The following is a 20,422-nucleotide window of genomic DNA, read 5'->3' as shown; positions in this document are numbered from 1 at the left end:
TCTTCGGCCGCCTTTAGTTGCTGAATAAAGAAATGGGCTGAAAGAAATATTCATAATTGGTTGGATATAATGACCCGATAATAAATCATTTTATGTAGTTGATGATCATTCATCATTAGACTATCTATACCCACTTGAAATTAAAGCACTAAGGGGGGTGTATTGTATATGGAATTAGTGGAACTTTTAAAGAAATCTATGAAATTGAAAAGTCTGAGTGTATTCAATATAGACTTTTAACAGTCCATAAAAGTCTTGAGGTATTCAATTAGGATTTTGAAAAACTTCATGAATTCCACCAAAATCTAGGGGTATTCAATTAGGACTTTTAAAAATGAATAAAAGTACAGAGGTATTCAAAATATCATTCATACTTATGGAATTAGAAATCATGGATAATCATGGACTTTATAGTGTTAACTATTCATACCAAACTCCAATAATTTTCCAGCCTCCAGACCAAAGATTTCAAAAAGTCTATCAAAGTTTCATCTTCAAAAAAAAAAGGTCTATCAAAGTTCTTCTCTATATGCACGAAGAAGTTTGTCCTTTATCATCTCTGTTTCTTAATTTTTTGTCTTTTCTCTAATCTTTTATGATATCAACCTTTTTTGATACCCAACATGTTCATTGTATAGTTGTTGAATGATTTTTTTTGTTTTTGTTTTTTTCAATTGTGATACTACGAACCCTAATAGCAATAAAAATGATTTATGAAACCCTAAAACTCAAATATTGTGGTCTAACCCTAAGACCTTGAACCATACTAAATTTTATCTTATTAATTAATTATTCTCATTAATTTGAATTTATATTATGGTTCAAAACAAAGTTGAACAGTTGAATTTCAATTGATTGATTATAGATCAAGACATTGACCAATATTGCAACAATATATGTTAATCGGCGAAAACAAAACTGATGAGAATAACTAACCATAAACATCAAGTGATATATATTGTATATTTATGTTGTTGGGAGATTAGGAATGAGAACAAACTCGCTAGACAGACTAACAATCATTTATTTGAGTCAATTTCTATTAGAAAATACTGGAGCATTGAAGAGACAACAAGTTATTATTTTGTTTTGTGTTTGGACTGCATTTGTTTTATTTTTTTTTTCTTTTTTTGTTTTTGTTTTTTGTTTTTATATTTTGTACATCTTAGGAAATCTGTAGAAGTCATGCATAATAAAGTATATAGATTTTCAAGAATCAATAAAAGTCTGTTGCTAAAATCAATGGTTTTAAGAAATCCATAACAGTCTATCAACTTTTTAAAGAGTCTGTGGACTTTTCATAAAGTCTATCATTTAAAAAAAGTCTGCACAAATCCAAATACAATACACCCCCCTAAGGCAAGTTGTTCGATTCTTCTTCATCAGCAAAGCACAGTAGCGTATGATATATGGCATGGGTCGTGTTTAAGTTCTTGTCCATTTATTAACATGAACGAGCCAGGCATATATATATCAAAATGTCAGTGGACATTATCAATTTATTCATTCGCTGATAACAGTGATCCACCAAATTGCTTTAGTTTTTCCCCACGTTTAGTTATATGGATTTAGACAGAACCCCATTCATATTAGAAGCACTAAAGAAAAATTAAACATGTTCATATTGCTATATGTATTATGGAAGAAAGGAGGCAAATAATGAACGGCAACTGTGTTTTCCCACGTATAGATAACAACAGCTACAAGAAAACAATCTAATCGATGTCAACTGCTTTCATTCCACATGGAGCCAAAGAAACTTGGCTGATGATTTCACATACCTTGATTAAATTGTAAACAGAAAACTCTTATATATGATCACCACGAGCAATGTTATAATACGGAAATGAAAATTAGAAGAGTGCATACTTTAAAGCCACATTACATGCTTGACATTCAGTATCAAAATCAAATATAGATGAAAAATCTTCTAGAGTCCTAGATCACTTCAGCAATTTAGTACCCTTAGAACTACCTCCTTAACTTTAAGCCACCAGGCCACATCCAAGGTAAACATTCAGGCAGTTGGTGTTACGCATGAACATGGCTTCAAATAGTTGAGCAAAAAAGGGTATCGTGTAATCAAGGGTTAGAATTTAAAGCTAGCTGGCAGAACTGAGATTAAAATGAAGAGAAGAACATCACATCAGGATGTTTTCTTCACATGGAAGAATTGCAATGCCGCAAAAACATATGTAACTGTGGTGTATATAAGACCCAAGATGATCTCCACATCCACCCTCCAGAGCTTGAATAGTGTAAGACATCTGAAGACAAGTCCAATTAATATCACTTGAAATGAAGAAGATTGGACCTTTTTTATGTGCTTTTGCTTACCTTGATTGAATATGAGCGTTACTATTTGTTAAGAGGGAACTGAAATTAGACAACAATCGTACAATTTACGTAATTGTTTGTTGGCTGTTGTTGATTATTTGAGCCAAGATTTAGGCAACTTACCATGCACAGTCATCCTTCATTTCTGAATATTCGTTGATTCGAAACCCATGCACGTGTGCTACAACTCTTTCATGTGAAAAAAATCTTGATGTGCTTCCCTGATCACCTTCATCTTAATGCTGCTAATTCTTACTCTAAGCTACGTATGATGATACCACTTATAGTCTTATATATCTTATGCTAAACTTAATTTGAAGCCTTGCCATGTTCATGATAGCACCAAATGTATTCCTTGGAAGCGGTGGAAGGATTGATGCCAAAAAATGTGTAGGCCTACTGAAATATGGTAGTTTTCTGGCTGCAATTGTGTCTTCTGCAGCTAAATCTGCATATCAATGAGATCAGCAAAAGGGAGAAGAAGGCTCTTTTTATGCCTTAACTATAGCCTATGTACGTTGCTGGAGCTTTAGCTGCTTTTGCATGGACACTTTGCTACACGTCACTACATACAGATCTAATGGGAGGAATGCACTATCAAGACCATATGATCATGCTCATCACGAACTGCACCAAAACTCGAAATAGGACATAAACTGTTGTAGTATATATGAAACATGTTGTATTGTTCATAGTATAAAATGTCTATGTCATGTATAAGATAGGTATTTTAGGTATAATGATTTGTGAGTCAATCTTTATGCCAATGGGGAACAAGTGTGGCAATCATCATCATCACAACCACAATGTGAAGCTGCAAATGAAGAAGCCACAAGGAGAGGCTACAATTGAAGATGCCATCAAGTTGTATCATTATTTACTTCAAAATGTATCCCTATAAATACCTCCTTTGAATGAAATGAAAGACACACTTAATCTCTATTATCTCTCTCTCTCTCTGTCAATTTACTTATCCTTAAACACGTTATCAGCACGAAATTGCTCTAGAATTAGGATCGAAGTTGAGAAGAGAAGAGGTAGTTCATAATCCAATCGAAGCCATTTTCTCAAACTTACAAAAAACCTCCAAACCCTAGCTCATATCAAAGCCCTTGATTCCAGAAGCCCAGAACCGGTTTCAGAACCCCCAGAACCGGCCGGAAACCGCTCGAACCGGCTGCCGGAAGATCTGAACCGCTGCCGAACCGCTGTCGAGTCCTGCCGAGCTGCTGCCGAGACCTGCCGAGCAGCTGCGCAGAAGGCCTGCCTAGCATCTGCCGAGGATCTGCCGAGCTGCTGCCGAAGACCTGCCGAGCAGCTGTCGATACCTGTCGAAGGGACCTGCCGAGCTGCTGCCGAAGGCCTGCCGAGCCCCTGCCTAGCTCCTGCCGAGAAGCTGCCGAGCAGCTGCCGAGCCCCCTGCACAGCACCTGCCGAGCTGCTGCCTAGCAGCTGCCGAGTTGCTGCCGAGCATCTGTCGACACGACTTTCCGACAACTTTTCCGGCAACTTTTCCGGCGACTTCCGGACACTTTTCCGGCGACTTTCGGACACTTTTCCGGCGACTTCCGGACACTTTTCCGGCGACTTTCGGACAATTTTCCGGCGACTTTTCCGGCAACTTTCCGACACTTTTCCGGCCACTTCCGGTGACTTTTCCGGCCACTTCCGGTGACTTTCCGGCTATTCTTGGGCAACTTTTTCGGTCATTTCCGACAACACTATTTCAAGGTATTCTTTACTAAAAGTTCCCGCTTTTGAGTTTTATTTATTTATTTTTCTCCTCCTTTTTCTTTTTGGGAACTTACAATTAAAAAGCGGAATTATAGAAATTCACGCTAAACGAACTAAGAGCGTTCGTAGTCAATGAACTAAGAGTGTTCATAATATTCGGACTAAGAGCGTCCGCAAGCATCGATTTATGACCCTATTAAACATCATTGTTTCGGTCTAATCCAAATATTGATTTCTTGGTAGCATAGCTCGGAAATCTTATTATTTCGTGGAAGTTTTAAACTCCGAAACTAATACATCTTTTTCTTCTTATATTTCAAGGATGTCGAATGAACCTAGACTCGATTTTCAAATCCTTGACTCAACTGGTTCGGATTACCATAGTTGGAGAACCGACGTTGAGAACCATCTCACATCAAAAGGGATATTGCCCATAATCCAGGCACCAAACGCGGGCCTTGTGTTCCAACGAACACCCATAAAGCATGCACAAGCAATTATCTTGATGCGACGCCATATGGACAAAGCACTCAGATTGGAGTATATGTCCATCAAAGATGCAAGGGAACTATGGGTAGCGCTAGAAGAGCGCTTTGATAATATCCAAGATTCCCTCCTCCCTGACTTGAAGATTCAATGGAACAATTTACGCTTCTCCGACTTCAAGTCTGTTGCTGAATACAATTCAGAAGCTCTTCGGCTAAGAGCCATGCTGAAGTTCTGTGAAAAACCTCTCACAGAAGAAGAACTGATTGAGAAGACTCTCTCCACCTTCCCCGTCGCAGCAATTATACTATCAAAGCAATATCGCACTGAATATAATGCTGGACGACTTACTAAGTTCAATGAACTTATCAATATTTTGTCGGTAGATGAGAAGCACGACAATATCCTTGTAAAGAATTATAATTCAAGGCCCGTAGGAACCAAAAGCGTTCGTGAGGCGAATTATAATGCACCCAAGAAAGGGCGCAAGGAGCGGTACCCTACTAATAAGGGGCATGTATACCCTAACAAGGGACATGACGGACGCATGGGTCCATACAACCGCCCCAATAAGGAAGGAAACCGCAACTTTGGAGCGGGCACACGTGGTGGCAAATCCACACGTGGGAGAGGAGAATATAACAACACCATGGGCCGTAACACTATGGGCCGTGGAGGTCGCATAATACGCCGTGGTAGTAGCAGCAACAACCCGCCTAGGGAATATCCACAACGTGCACCTCAAATAAAGAAAGTCAACCACAATGACGTGTGTCATAGGTGTGGATCAATCGAGCATTGGTTTAAGCAATGCCAAGCAAGTACACAACTAGCTGCAAGCTACAAGGAGTACAGGGAAATGAGGGAGCAAGAAGCTCACCTTGCTGAAAAAGATGATGGTGAAGATGTAATTCTCACCATAAAAGACTTCAAAGCTGGAAATGAAGAGCACGAGGATGCCACAGACTTTGATTAAAATAGTCTTTTCTGTTTTCCAATAAAACGGCAAATGTGCCTTAGTCAAATAACAATTGTATTGACTCTTTCTTATGTGGCGTACTCAATGAAGTATGATGTCTAGGCAAGTAATTGAGATCATGGTACTTAAGCGAGCCTCGCTCCACCAACATCTCTATACTTACCTGGTCATATTTTATTGAAATTACCAAACGGATTGAGCAATTACAATTTGTATAAAGTTTGATTTTATATTGGAATAAACTTTGGAAACTTTGATGTAATCATTGACTATTTTCCCTATTAATAAAGTATCGCATTATCAATGTCATTGACATGTGTTAATATTCCGAACTTTATTTTTCAGTATGTCTCCGGGAGAATTGGAATGCCTTCTAGATAGTGGCACCACACATACTATATTACGACATAGGCAATTATTCTTATGGATGACGCCTAGTCAATCTTCAGTGACCACGATGGCAGGACCATCTAAATTGATTCATGGTCGTGGACCAGCTCAATTTCTATTGCCGAATGGCACAAATATTAATGTCGCCGAAGCTTTATATGCTCCAAGGGCTGGAAGAACCCTATTAAGTTTTAAAGATATAAGAGCCAATGATCTTCATGTGAAAACACATTGTGAGAATGGACAAGAGTTCCTTTACATCACCTCTAATAACTACGGAAATACACGAGTATTAGAGAAACTCATGTGTCGCTCTAGTGGATTGTACGCAACCACTATTAGAGTCATTGAATCCAACCATGTCATGAATGAAAATTTATGGGATTCCGACACATACAGGCTTTGGCACGACCGTTTGGGACACCCAGGTCGTGATATGATGATCCGTATATTAAAAACTTCACACGGACATCCATTCTTTAAAACAAAGAGGAATACGAACCAAAAAGAGGTTCAAAGAATTACTTCTAAAGCATATCATTCGTTTTGCAAAGCTTGCTCTTTAGCAAAAGTAGGATCGAGACCATCCTATGCAAAAGACATTAAAGAAAATATACCATTCTTGCAAAGAATACAAGGTGATATCTGTGGACCTATCCATCCAACTTGCGGACCATTTAGATATTTTATGGTGTTGGTTGATGCATCGACACGTTGGTCACATGTCGTGCTCTTATCCACAAGAAATGCTGCATTTGCTAAACTCCTAGCACAAATCATTAAGTTAAGGGCTCACCACCCTGATCATCCTATTAAGTCAATTCGTCTTGACAATGCTGGGGAGTTTACATCAAAAACTTTTGATGATTATTGCATGTCCATTGGGATCGAGGTTGAACACCCTGTCCCTCATGTACATACCCAAAATGGTCTCGCAGAAGCTGCCATTAAAAGACTTCAAATGGTTGCTAGGGCATTGGTTATGCGCACCAATCTCCCTATTTCTGCTTGGGGCTATGCAATATTACATGCAGCTGTGCTTATTCGTCTAAGGCCCACTGCCACCCAACCTTTTTCTGCATCCCAGATGGTGACTGGGTATGAGCCTAATGTCTCACATTTACGCATATTTGGGTGTGCAGTCTATGTGCCAATTGCGCCACCACAGCGCACTAAAATGGGTCCTCAAAGACGATTAGGCCTTTATGTTGGCTATGACTCTCCAACCATAATCCGCTACATAGAACCCTTGACAGGTGATCTATTTACCGCTAGATTTGCGGATTGTCACTTTGATGAGACAGTCTTCCCGTCTTTAGGGGGAGACATGAACATAACTAATGTTCAACAAAAAGGACAAGAATTGTCGTGGTTTGTCCCCACTTTGTCTCATCTTGATCCCCGAACTGCACAATCTGAAAAAGAAGTGCAGAGAATTCTCGATCTTCAGAACGTAGCAGAATCGATGCCTGATGCGTTTTCTGATATCGCTAAAGTGACAAGATCACACATACCTGCTGCAAATACACCTGCAAGGATTGATGTCCCTAAAAGACATAATGCCGTCTCAAAAATACATGAGAATGGCGCCAACGTTCCCTCTATGGGTGACACATTGGCTAGGCCCACGGCTCCTGCCAGGAAGCGCGGGAGACCTATAGGTTCGATGGATTCTCGCCCAAGAAAGAAGGCGAATTTGGCACAAAATAATAATCCATTAATCATATATATGAATAATCCATCCCACGAGAATATTCCGGATTATGGTTATGTCCAAGAGACACCATTGGGGGACGCTCCAATGTCAGAACCAACTCCAGAGAATAGAGAAATCTCCATAAATTACAATAATGTATATGAGATGATGGATAGAAATTCTATGGCAATTGATGATGCGTTTGCATATCATGTTGCAAAAGGAATCATAGAATATGATGATATCGAACCTCGCTCTGTTGAAGAATGTCAACGAAGAGCGGATTGGCCTAAATGGAAAAATGTGATCCAGACTGAATTGGATTCACTAACAAAGAGACAGGTATTTGGGCCTATAATGCTGACACCACCAAATATAAAGCCTGTTGGCCATAAATGGGTCTTTGTTAGAAAACGTAATGAGAAAAATGAGGTGATGAGATATAAAGCCCGCCTCGTGGCGCAAGGTTTCTCACAACGCCCTGGAATCGACTACGAGGAGACATACTCTCCCGTAATGGACATTATAACGTTCCGCTACCTTGTCAGTTTGGTAGTTTCCGAAAAACTTGACATGCAGCTTATGGATGTAATTACAGCATATCTCTATGGGGATCTAGATTCAGAGATATATATGAAGGTTCCTGATGGACTTCAATTACCAAAATCAAGTGGCTCTAAACCACGGAGCGCGTTTTCAATAAAATTAAGACGCTCACTATATGGATTGAAACAATCCGGACGGATGTGGTATAACCGTCTAAGTGACTACTTGATTGGAAAGGGATATATTAACAATGAAATATGCCCTTGCGTGTTCATTAAAAGAACAAGTTCCGGATTTGCAATTGTAGCAGTTTATGTCGATGACATGAACCTAATTGGAACTCTAGATGAGTTAAAGGAAACTGCTAAATATTTGGAATCCGAGTTTGAGATGAAAGATCTTGGGAAAACACGGTTTTGCCTCGGAATAGAACTCGAGCACCGTAGTGATGGGATTATGATCCATCAGTCAGCATATACTCAAAAATTACTAAGGCGCTTTAATGAAGATAAAGCAAAGCCTGTAAGTACTCCCATGATCGGCCGAAGTCTTGAGCCCACAAAAGATCCGTTTCGTCCAAAGGATGAGGACGAAGAATTATTAGAGGCTGAAGTACCCTATCTAAGTGCGATAGGCGCATTATTGTATTTAGCACAATGCACAAGACCAGATATCTCATTCGCAGTGAACTTGTTAGCTCGACATAGTTCTGCGCCAACACGCCGCCATTGGATTGGCATAAAGACAATCTTTCGATACTTAAAAGGTACGATTGATATGGGCTTGTTTTATCCCTACAGAGAGAAAATAAAAGACGGAAGATTGGGATCAGACCCTATGAGGCAAAAAGCCACCTTCCGTAATACAGACGTCGGCAACACCATCCATGGTGACCGACGTTCTCCTCCTCCCCTCCATCAAAATAAAAATAATGTTTTGATGGGCTTTGCTGATGCAGGGTATCTCTCTGACCCTCATAAAGGTCGCTCCCAAACAGGTTATGTCTTTACCATGGGAAGCACGGCGATATCTTGGAGATCTACAAAACAGACACTTGTCGCTACTTCCTCAAATCATGCAGAGATTATTGCTCTACATGAAGCTGTGCGTGAATGCATATGGCTAAGGTCTATAAATAGACACATTCGAGGAACTTGTGGTTTGAAGTTAACCACAGATAAACCTACATGCATTTACGAAGATAATGCAGCTTGTATTGAGCAAATGAAATTAGGTTTTATCAAGGGTGACAATACTAAACATATATCACCGAAATTCTTCTACAATCAGCAACAGCAAACACTTCTAAACATTGAAGTAAATCAAATCCGATCAGAGGATAATGTAGCGGACTTATTTACTAAGTCGTTACCAAAAACCCCTTTCGAGAAACATGTGAAGAGTATCGGATTAAGAAGATTATCCGAACTCTCATGATCTTCAGGGGGAGTCTAAATCAGGGGGAGTATCTAGAAACAAACTCCACACTCAATGCGCATTGCACTCTTTTTCTCCTTCGACCAAGGTTGTTTTTTCCCACAGGGTTTTATTACTTGGCAAGGTTTTTAACGAGGCAATTTCGAAGCGCACGGCTTAGACAAATACTATCAACATGAAATATCCAAGGGGGAGTGTTGTAGTATATATGAAACATGTTGTATTGTTCATAGTATAAAATGTCTATGTCATGTATAAGATAGGTATTTTAGGTATAATGATTTGTGAGTCAATCTTTATGCCAATGGGGAACAAGTGTGGCAATCATCATCATCACAACCACAATGTGAAGCTGCAAATGAAGAAGCCACAAGGAGAGGCTACAATTGAAGATGCCATCAAGTTGTATCATTATTTACTTCAAAATGTATCCCTATAAATACCTCCTTTGAATGAAATGAAAGACACACTTAATCTCTATTATCTCTCTCTCTCTCTGTCAATTTACTTATCCTTAAACATAAACTTCATTAAAATTCAGGTTTCAGAACAAAATCCAGTTCTCATACTTATTTACTGACTCGATCATGCATATTTGGTGTTGGGAATTTAATTGTATTGGTGTATCCATAGAAAGTATAGCACTAGCTCTCTTTGTCTGAAGTTGAAACACAGTGGTAGAATAGCTAGCATCTCTCAAACATTCATGTTCAAAACTTCAAATTGCAAGCAAACTTGAGCTGAATTTACCCGAGTCAACTAGGACGACCTTAATCTTGTATACTCAATAGCTAGATGGTCGAGTGAAAATATATGACTTTCTGTTAAGACTGTGTTTGTAATGATATGAAAAGTAGTAAACAAATAAGGGAATATCGAATCATGTCCTGGTGGAGTTTTTATAGTACGTCTAGTGTGTGTGATTAGGATTCCTATTCCAAATAGGGTTAGTATTCCGAGTTGGATTATTTTTATTTCGTATAGTTTTCGAGTCTATTAATACCTCTCGAGAAGAATAAGATCTTAGAAGGGAACTGTGATTAGATTCATTTGTTTCTCGTTATACATTAGAAGGGATATTTTTTGTCAAAAAAGCAAACCAGAGGAGGAAGAAGAGAATGGATGCCCCGCTACAAGAGGTGCACCTGAACTTCGATCTCTTCATAAAGGCATTTGAACAGAAAGATTTCAATGCATGCACCGAGCTCCTCCCGAAACTCAAGGCCATGATAGCACAAATGAGAAGCCTCCCGCCGATGTATGAAGATACATCTAATGCGGCGGGAGAATTAGCAGTAGCAAGGGACATATATGAGCATGCTGTTGTTCTTAGCTTGAAGACAGAGGATGAGGAAGCATTCGAGAGGGATTTTCTTCAGTTGAAGCAGTACTATTACGCCGGTTACGGTCTCCTTCCACCGTCCCCTCAAGAGGACCTGATTTTAGGTCTCAATCTGCTGAGGCTCCTTGTGCAGAACAAAACTGATGAGTTCCACACCGAGCTGGAACTGCTTGCATGCCTGTCACCCACTGCATTGGACAACCCTTGCATCAAGCACGCGGTGGAGTTGAAGCAGTCCTTAATGGAGGAGGGAGGAGCTTACATAAGTGTGTTGCTTGCTCGGCAGACAATGCCAGATGACATTAGTACTTACACTAATGCAAGATATTTCATGGATCTTCTTGAAAAAACTATCAGAGATCAGGAGGCGGACCCTCCCGAGGGGGATGTAAAATATGATGCCGCATTTTTCGAGAAGGCAAAGGAGTCTGCACCTTGCAAGGAGATACCTTCTCTGCAGTTCATCAATCAAATGCTCAAAAAATTGGGTCAGATTGATGGTTCAGAGAATGATAGCTAGTATCCTACACGGCATGTTGGTTTTTTGTCCTCCACAGATCATATCGCGCTTCTTCGGATCTGCTTCTCAATTTTAGTATGTTTCCTAAATAAATGTCAACAATATTTGTGGCAATATTTTTCAGGTTTAATTGACATTGCCATTCGATCATTAGTTTCAGGATTAAACGGAATTGATGCTAACTTGCTAACTATCAGGAAGTATTTTTCTCCATAATAATGTTGGTATTTTTTACTTGGTAGATTCTCACAGCATTTTCTATATGGTAGCCTTGGTGTTACATCAGCAGCGTGGCCGCCTTAGTGCTCGTGTGCCTTTGATCTCGAGTACTAGTGGGTGGTTTTTCTATTCGACAGCGTGCAAGGGTTGCTTCTTGCTAGCATTGGTCTGGTTTGATTTTTTCTTTTTGTTATGGTCATTCAGATCAGTGTTGCAAGGATTCCCAGTTGAAGGAGAGTGGTGCATGCTGTGCTCGTTTGAGCTGCTTCTTACATTCATTTACACATAAGCACACGCCCGCGCACATACACACAGCAGGTACACAAATTATTTCATAACTTAAAACAATAGAGAAGATGAATCAGGAGAATATTGTTGTGTATTTCATTCACAATAGGATTCTGTACTTATAATGTTAGATCAAATATGGACTTAACACATATCATCATAAAGTAATTGATGATTAGCTAGATGTCAAACTTAGTTTAACATAGGTACAAACTGTAAATCAATACTAGTTAGTAACTTAATAAACCAGTGTATCAATTCATTAAGAATAGTAATCCATTGCTTAGTCTACAAGAAAGGCTACAAGATTGTGATACATTAGGAATCTAACTAGGAAACCTAATCCCATAAATAATGCTAATGGGAAGCTTCTTGAGGGTTAAGTCACCTATATATATATATATATATATATACAGATGAATTGGTCCCTGATTACTACCACGTTTTGCATATTGTTCTGTGCATTAAGAAGCAAGTTGGTAAGTAACAGAAGACCATATTCAGTGATCGTGTTTGCAGCTGCAGAGATGGAATCCATGCTTATGATTGCTGAAGGTAAGCCTTGATCCTTTTATGATTATTGTCGTGTTGATGTGCATATGTTGTGAGCATGTATATGGTTCTAACAATTGGTATCAGAGCATAGGCTCACAAATATCAAAATCGTTGAAGGGTTTTGCAAAACAAACACACACACAAAAAAAAGGATGTTTTTTGCTTTACGGGTCAAGTAACTGACCAAGTAACTGGTCAGGTACCTGATCAAGGTAAGTTACTTAAGTCGATTGTTGCATCTGGTTAATTATCAAATTCACGCTTCTGCTGTGATTTTTAGCAGCAAAATTGGGGAAAAAGCAAAAACAGGTTTTTTCTGTGAAATTGATTTCGATTCATAGCATGATAATTGAGTTTTTGATTGTGCTTAAGAACCCTAGTTGCATTCCCGGCATGCGTTAGGTTAGAGTAGATGGTGACCGGATGAAATTTACAATTTCTTGATTGTTCTGTGGTTTCTTGGAATCGAAACAATTTTGATTATGCTTGAATATGCATGATGAATTGATTGATGATATGGTATTGTATCTGTGATTGTGTAAAATTGCATGAAGAACAAAAATCTCCCAGAAATTGTTTGGATAACTTGTGTCTAAAGATGTGGATAAATTTCTTTGGATAACTTATTTTCATTGAACATGGTATATTGATAAAGAACTCCAGGATGTTATGCTTCTGCTCAAAAGTGTTGCTTAACATTGTTTTTGTTTAGGTTTTCTGTATGTTTTTGTTTAGGTTGCTTAAAGCTTAATAAAACACAGAAAACTTAAAGTTATTTTCTTTACAAATTGAGAACTCACATGAATTTTTGTTTTGCTCCTTAGGTAACTCTTACATGAACTTGAACAGTGTCTTGATGCTAATTGGAACCAACTATAGAGCTTGGCTAGATTCTGTAGAGAACTATATGGGAATGCATGAGAATATAGATTTTTGCTTTACTGATGATAAGCCTGAAGAGTTGAATGAAAAGAGCACCAAGAAAGAAACTGACCTTTACAAGAAGTGGCATAGATCCAATAGAATGGCTAAGAACCTCATTCGTACCTCTATGTCCAAGACTGTCAGGGGAAGTATAGAAGGACCTGAGCTAGCATCAGATTTTCTGGAACTCATAGGTGCTAAGTTTAAAGAAAGTGAAAAAGCATAAGCAGCTAGGCTAACCAAGGAGTTTCATGATTTGAAGTACATGGGTTCAGGGGGAGTTAGAGAGCATATTATGAAGATGATCAATATAAATGGTAGACTCAGGGAGCTCTTGATGGGGGTTAGGGATGAGCAGGTAGTGCATTATGCACTACATTCCTTGCCTAACAGTTTTAGTCATCTTAGGACGAGTTACAACTCTCAAAAGGGTAACTGGACTCTAGATGAACTTATATCCATCTGTGTGGATGAAGAATTCAGGATCAAGGAAGAAAAGGAACCTGCTACAACCATTAACCTCATTGAGAAGCCTAAAAGGAAAAAGCCCCAGAATAAGCTCAAGCCTATCAAAGCCATAACTAAGAGTTCAACAGCTGCAGTGGCCAAGGAAAACAGGCCATTTAGGTTCAAGCGCTACTTTTGCAAAAGAGTAGGACACATGAAAAAGGACTGCACTGGCTATAAAAATTGGTTAGCCAAAAAGGGTAAGATTTTTTCTAATACAGTTTTTTCTTTAGAAATTAATCTTATAAATGTTGAACCACAATCTTGGTGGATAGATTCAGGCTCACCTATTCATATTACTAATTCTTTGCAGGGATTCATAAGGAGGAGAATCCCAAAAAGTGATGAAGTGAACCTGTGTGTAGGCAATGGCATGAGAGTGGAAGTCAAGGCTATTGGAACCTTAAAGCTCGATTTAGGATTAGGAAAATTGTTAGTTTTGGACAATGTTTTTTATGTACCTTCCATGAGAAGGAATTTGGTTTCAGTTTCTCTTTTAGTAAAATCTGGTTGTAGACTTGTTATGGATAGTAATGGAATTCTTATTTCTAAAAATTCTGTTCAAATTGGTTCTGGTGTTATTATGAATGATTATTTACAGTTAAATTGTTCAATGGCTCAACAAGAAATTTTACTTGTTGAAAACAACACAAACAGTACTAGCACTTTAATAAGTGTTAAAAGAACCAAACTAAATGAAAAGTCCGCATTTTTATGGCATAGAAGACTCGGCCATGTTTCAAAAGAGAGACTGAAAATTTTGGTGAAAAACAACATCCTAAATGAACTTGATTTTTCTGATCTAACAGACTGTGTTGAATGTTTTAAGGGAAAAATAACTAATACTAGAAAGAAGACTGCATATAGAAGTCAAAATTTATTAGAACTCATACACACAGATATATGTGGACCATTTAGGCATCAAACTATCTATGGGAATGTGTATTTTATCACATTCATTGATGACTTTTCTAGATACAATTATATTTATCTACTTTCAAAAAAGGCACAAGCATTGAAAGCCTTTCAAATCTTTAAGTCTGAGGTAGAAAATTAACTAGAAAAGAAAATCAAAATAGTGAACTAAGATAGAGGGGGAGAGTTCTATGGAAAGTACACTGAATCCGGCCAACAAAAGGGTCCATTTGCCTTGTTTTTGCAAGACAATGGAATTAAAGCTCAATACACAACACCCTATAATCCACAACAGAATGGTGTTGCAGAGAGAAAGAATAGGACTCTTTTGAACATGGTTAGATGTATGATGTGTACAACTGGTTTGCCTAAATTTCTGTGGGGTGAGGCTTTAAAACCTGCAAATTATATTTGCAACAGGACACCTAGCAAAGCCATAGAAAATATTGCTTTTAAGGTTTGGTGTGGCAGGAAACCTAGTCTTCATCACTGCCATGTTTGGGGATGTCATGCAGAAGCTAGGATTTATAATCCAAGCTTGAATAAACTTGACCCTAAAACTGTTAGTTGCAATTTTATAGGTTATCCAGATAAATCTAAAGGCTATAAATTATATTATGCTCATCATTCACCTAGAATTTTTGAAACACATCAAGTAAAGTTTCTAAGTGAAAAAGTTCACAATACAAACCTTGAGGATTTAACCTCATATTTTGAGGAAATTGTGTCAGATGAGAATGTAAGTGTAGCATTGCCTTTAGAACAAGATGTAACTGACCATGTCACTGACCAAGTAACTGTACCAGGTCGAGTAACTGACCATGTCACCGACCAAGTAAATGTACCTCGTCAAGTAACTGACCAAGTAACTGGCCACGTAACTGGTCAAGTAACTGAACCTCAAAATCCTCCAGTGTCTTAGCCTAGAAGATCACAGAGAGCAAGAAAACCAACTTAGGGGGGGGGGAGTGTGTGACTACATTGTTTATCTGCAAGAAGCAGAAATTGAAATGGACTGTGCAGAGGACAATGGTCCAACTACATTTAATCAGGCCATTGAAAGTAGTGAATCTCATCAATGGCAGCAAGCAATGGAAGTAGAAATTAATTCCATGAGTCAAAATGCAGTTTAGGAATTAGTTGAACCTGACCCCAACCAGAAGCCTATAGGTTGTAAATGGGTTTTCAAAACCAAAAGAGATGCAAATGGCAATGTAGAGAGACATAAAGCAAGATTAGTTGCCAAGGGTTTTACACAGAATGAGGGCATTGACTTTACTGAGACTTTTTCTCTAGTTTCTACAAAAGACTCGTTTAGGATAATCATGGCTTTAGTGGCTCACTTTGATATGGAGCTGCACCAGATGGATGTTAAAACAGCTTTCCTGAATGGTGAACTACATGAAGTGATTTATATGAGGCAACCAGAAGGTTTTGGGAAAGTTGGAAGTGAAAACTTAGTGTGTAAGTTAAGAAAATCAATTTATGGCCTTAAACAAGCATCTAGATAGTGGTACAAGAAATTTGATTATGTGATTTCTACTTTTGGATTTACAGAAAATCTTGTAGATGAGTGTGTTTATTTGAAGACAGTTGGGAACAATTTTATTTTTCTGGTACTCTATGTGGATGATATACTTTTGGCTAGCAGTAACATTAAATTGCTTAAAGATACCAAGAGTTTTTTGTCAAGGAATTTTGACATGAAAGACTTAGGAAAGCATCCTATGTACTAGGTATTGAGATTAAAAGAGATAGGGCACTGAGACTACTTGGTTTGTCTCAACATAATTATATTACCAAAGTTTTAAAGAGATTTGGTATGGAGAAGTGTGCAGCTGGAGAAGTTCCCATGTCCAAAGGAGATAAGTTAACCAAGAAGCAAAGTCCCAATAGTGATGTTGAAAAGGAAAATATGGAGTCAAAGCCTTATGCCAGACATGTAGGAAGTCTCATGTATGCACAAGTCTGCACTAGGCCAGACTTGTCTTTTGCAATAGGGATTTTGTCAAGATTCCAGTCTAATCCAGGCCATGAGCATTGGGTAGCTGGGAAAAAAGCGTTGAGATACCTGCAGAGAACTAAAAGCCACATGCTAGTTTATAGGCAAGTGGAGGATTAGAAACTCATTGGATTCTTAGACTCGGATTTTGCAGGGAATTATCCAGGTTCCAAGAAGTCGACTTGTGGACATATGTTCATGCTTGCAGGAGGTGCTATTGCTTGGAAAACCATGAAACAAACACTTGTTTCAACTTCTACTATGCAAGCTGAATTTATTGCAGTTAGGGGTCATCATTTGGCCCGCGGGCCTAAAAGCGCCCATGGGCACCCGCCCGGCCCAGTGGGCAAAAGCCCGGCCCGGCCCGCAGAAAAGCCCATCTCGGTCCTGCCCATTGGGCACGAGGCAGGGCTAGGGTGGAGGGTTCAAAACCCAGGCCCGGCCTGCGGCCCGGCCCGTTATATGCCCATTAAAGCCCTCCTGGTCCGGCCTTATAAGCCCGCCGAAAGCCCATTCAATTTTTGTATTAACATATTTTTATGTAGTTATATTGAACTAATTATTGCATTAGGCCATATGTTTTTTTAATTTTGTATTTTATTTTGTTCAATAATTAACATATCATCATTTTTTCATAGGTTTTTGTATTTTTTTAACAAAATAATATGACATAAAAATATAATGGGCTCGGCCCTGCCCACCCAAAAAAGCCCGACCCGGCCCTAAAAAGGCCGTAAGGCCCTGGGCCCATGGGCGACCGTGGGCCTTGATTTTTAAGAGAAGCCCGGCCCTGCCCGGCCCGAAAAATAAAAAAAATATGTTTTGGCCCTGCCCGGCCAGGCCATAGACCATTAATTTTGGGCAGGGCCGGCCCTGCCCTGCCCATTGACGACCCCTAATTGCAGTATATGAAACTGTGTGTGAAGGACTTTGGATTAGGAATTTTCTCATGCAGACCAAAGTATTGAGTCACATTGTGGCAGACACACTTGTGATTTATTGTGACAATGAGGCTGCAGTTTTCTTTAGCAAGAACAGTAAAAGGTCAAATAATTCCAAGCATATTGATCTAAAGTATTACAGTGTTAGAGAAAGAGTAAAGCATGGTGAAATAGCTGTTTTGAGTATTAACACAAATTCACAGCTAGCAGATCCTTTCACCAAGGCATTGTCAGTGGTTGCATTCCAGAAGCATACAGCAAGCATTGGAATTTTAGCCAATTTAGATTCTTAGGTTCAGTAGAGAGTTAGTCCAGTTGGAGCATTTAAAATTGGGTTAAATACTGCTTACTCCCTATACTTATAGGGTTTCATCGTTTCAGTCCCTGACCTTCAAATTTCACCTCAAAAGTCCCTGAACTCCCAATTTCCTCCAAATTGGTCCCTGCCCTTAAGCATCCGTCAAAAACTCCGTTATCTTCCCATGAAAAGTCTATTATACCCTCATTTACTTAATATATATATATATATATATATATATATATATATATTTCTCTTCCTCTCTCTCTCTCTTTTTTTTTACCTCTTCTTCTTCTTTCGGCTCTCTCGCCTCCTTCTGTCCATCTCCTCATCAAGATGGTTCCAATCCATAGACTTCAAATGGTGAAATGAAAAAAAGAAATAAAAGAAAGAAAATAAATAAATTTAAAAAAACAAAGTAAGTGAGGGCATAATAGACATTTTCGGCAACTTTAACAGAAAATTTTCACAGCAGGGACCAATTAGGAGGAAATTGAGAGTTCAGGGACTTTTTAGGTGAAATTCGAAGGTCAGGGACTGAAACGATGAAACTCTATAAGTATAGGGAGTAAACAGTATTTAATTCTTTAAAATTCTAAGGTTTTTTGAGTTATTGTGTTTTAGTTGTGATCTTTTATTTTTGTTTATCACAACTTATTTGTAATGACAGTTTTTATTATCAATAAAATTTTGAGGTATTTCCAGTTATGATTTTGCTGCAGCTTTATTGTTTTGTTTTGGAAATTATCATCTTGTTTTGAATATCATACTTGCTATCAGGTGGCTTAAATCATGTATAGCATGATGTTAAGGTTCAAGCAATGTTTTAAGCCATCAGTGTTCAGTAAAATTGCTTGAGTTTTTGGTTTTAGTAACATACAGTAGGACCTAATATATGTTTACTTGTATCAACACATTAACATATATTGTATCACTTCTGGTTTGACATATGTGGATTGCAGGAGCTTGTGTTTGTGGTTTTGAAACTCTGCATTTTTGTTAAAATGTATACTGTTTCTTGCTCTGCATAAGTAACTGTGATCTGACCATGTTGGAATGGATTTTCGATTTGAGTTTGTCATCTGGGGCGCACTTCAGTAAGTTAAATTAGTTTTGATGTTTTCTGGTGCAAATCATCGAGCATGATATGTGTGAGTCCAAGGGGGAGATTGTTAGATCAAATATGGACTTAACACATGTCATCATAAAGTAATTGATGATTAGCTAAATGTCAAACTTAGTTTAACATGGGTACAAACTGTAAATCAATACTAGTAACTTAATGAAGCAGTGTATCAATTCATTAAGAATAGTAATCTATTGCTTAGTCTACAAGATTGTGATACATTAGGAATCTAACTAGGAAACCTAATCCGATAAATAATGCTTTAATGGGAAGCTTCTTGAGGGTTAAGTCACCTATATATATACAGATGAATTGGTCCATGATTACTACCACGTTTTGCATATTATTCTGTCCATTAAGAAGCAAGTTGGTAAGTAACAGAAGACCATATTCAGTGATCATGTTTACAGCTACAGAGATGGAATCCATACCTATGATTGCTGAAGCTAAGCCTTGACCCTTTTATGATTATTGTCGAGTTGATATGCATATGTTGTGAGCATGTATATGGTTCTAACATATAATCCTTAATCTAAGATATCGATAGGATATCTATAAGAATATTAGAGCTCTATTACAATTAGGTTAAGCAACCTCGTTTGGTAGAGAGGCACATTAATACTCAATCTTCTGCAACATGCTTTTCATTTTTCAAGTAACAATGAGGAGAGTGGAGAAGAGTGATTAATGATAATAGAAATAGTAACATTCACATTATCATGATATTTGCAACAAATACTCATTACTAAATCAATTATGTAATAATTATAATAAAGGTAATTTAAATGTAATAAAGGTGATTAAATAGCACAAGATAATGAAATGTATGTCAAAACATAGGCTAAAATGAATAAACAAACAAAGAGAAATAGAAAAATGCCTAAACATAGGTTTAAAATTAATCAGGGTCAAGAACATCGTCTTTGATCATGTTACCAGCATGTTTTCCATTATCCGAAAAAAGAAGAAGTTGATTTTGAGTGGAGTGATGTCCAATGACACAGATTATCCCAAGGGATCTGATTGATCAATATAATTGATTTCGGCTTTATTGCCTTTGAGAGAGGCTTGGTTAAGTGACACTAAATGTTTGGACATGCGACACATGTGCAAAAAAAAATCATTACCGTAACCATATCTACAGCCATATGAGGATTCATAAGTATTAGAACTGTATGTA

The 20,422-nt window shown here is 38.2% G+C and overlaps 2 protein-coding genes across 2 annotated transcripts; both read left to right on the top strand.

The window, feature by feature from the left end:
• Positions 1 to 3,968: 3,968 nt before the first annotated feature.
• LOC121051283 lies at positions 3,969 to 5,533 on the top strand. Its single transcript, XM_040513477.1, has 2 exons — positions 3,969 to 4,068; positions 4,393 to 5,533. The coding sequence occupies exon 2, from the start codon at positions 4,394 to 4,396 to the stop codon at positions 5,531 to 5,533; it is 1,140 nt and encodes a 379-aa protein (XP_040369411.1). The 5' UTR covers positions 3,969 to 4,068; position 4,393.
• A 5,107-nt stretch (positions 5,534 to 10,640) lies between these two features.
• On the top strand, positions 10,641 to 11,467 carry LOC112184579 (26S proteasome non-ATPase regulatory subunit 8 homolog A). The gene has a single exon (XM_024322838.2). It carries the CDS (start codon positions 10,724 to 10,726, stop codon positions 11,465 to 11,467), a length of 744 nt encoding a protein of 247 aa, XP_024178606.1. The 5' UTR covers positions 10,641 to 10,723.
• Positions 11,468 to 20,422: the final 8,955 nt, after the last annotated feature.

Source organism: Rosa chinensis, chromosome 2 (genome assembly GCF_002994745.2).
Source record: "Rosa chinensis cultivar Old Blush chromosome 2, RchiOBHm-V2, whole genome shotgun sequence".
Taxonomy (NCBI): Eukaryota; Viridiplantae; Streptophyta; class Magnoliopsida; order Rosales; family Rosaceae; genus Rosa; species Rosa chinensis.
This window is presented reverse-complemented; position numbering and strand designations above follow the sequence as displayed.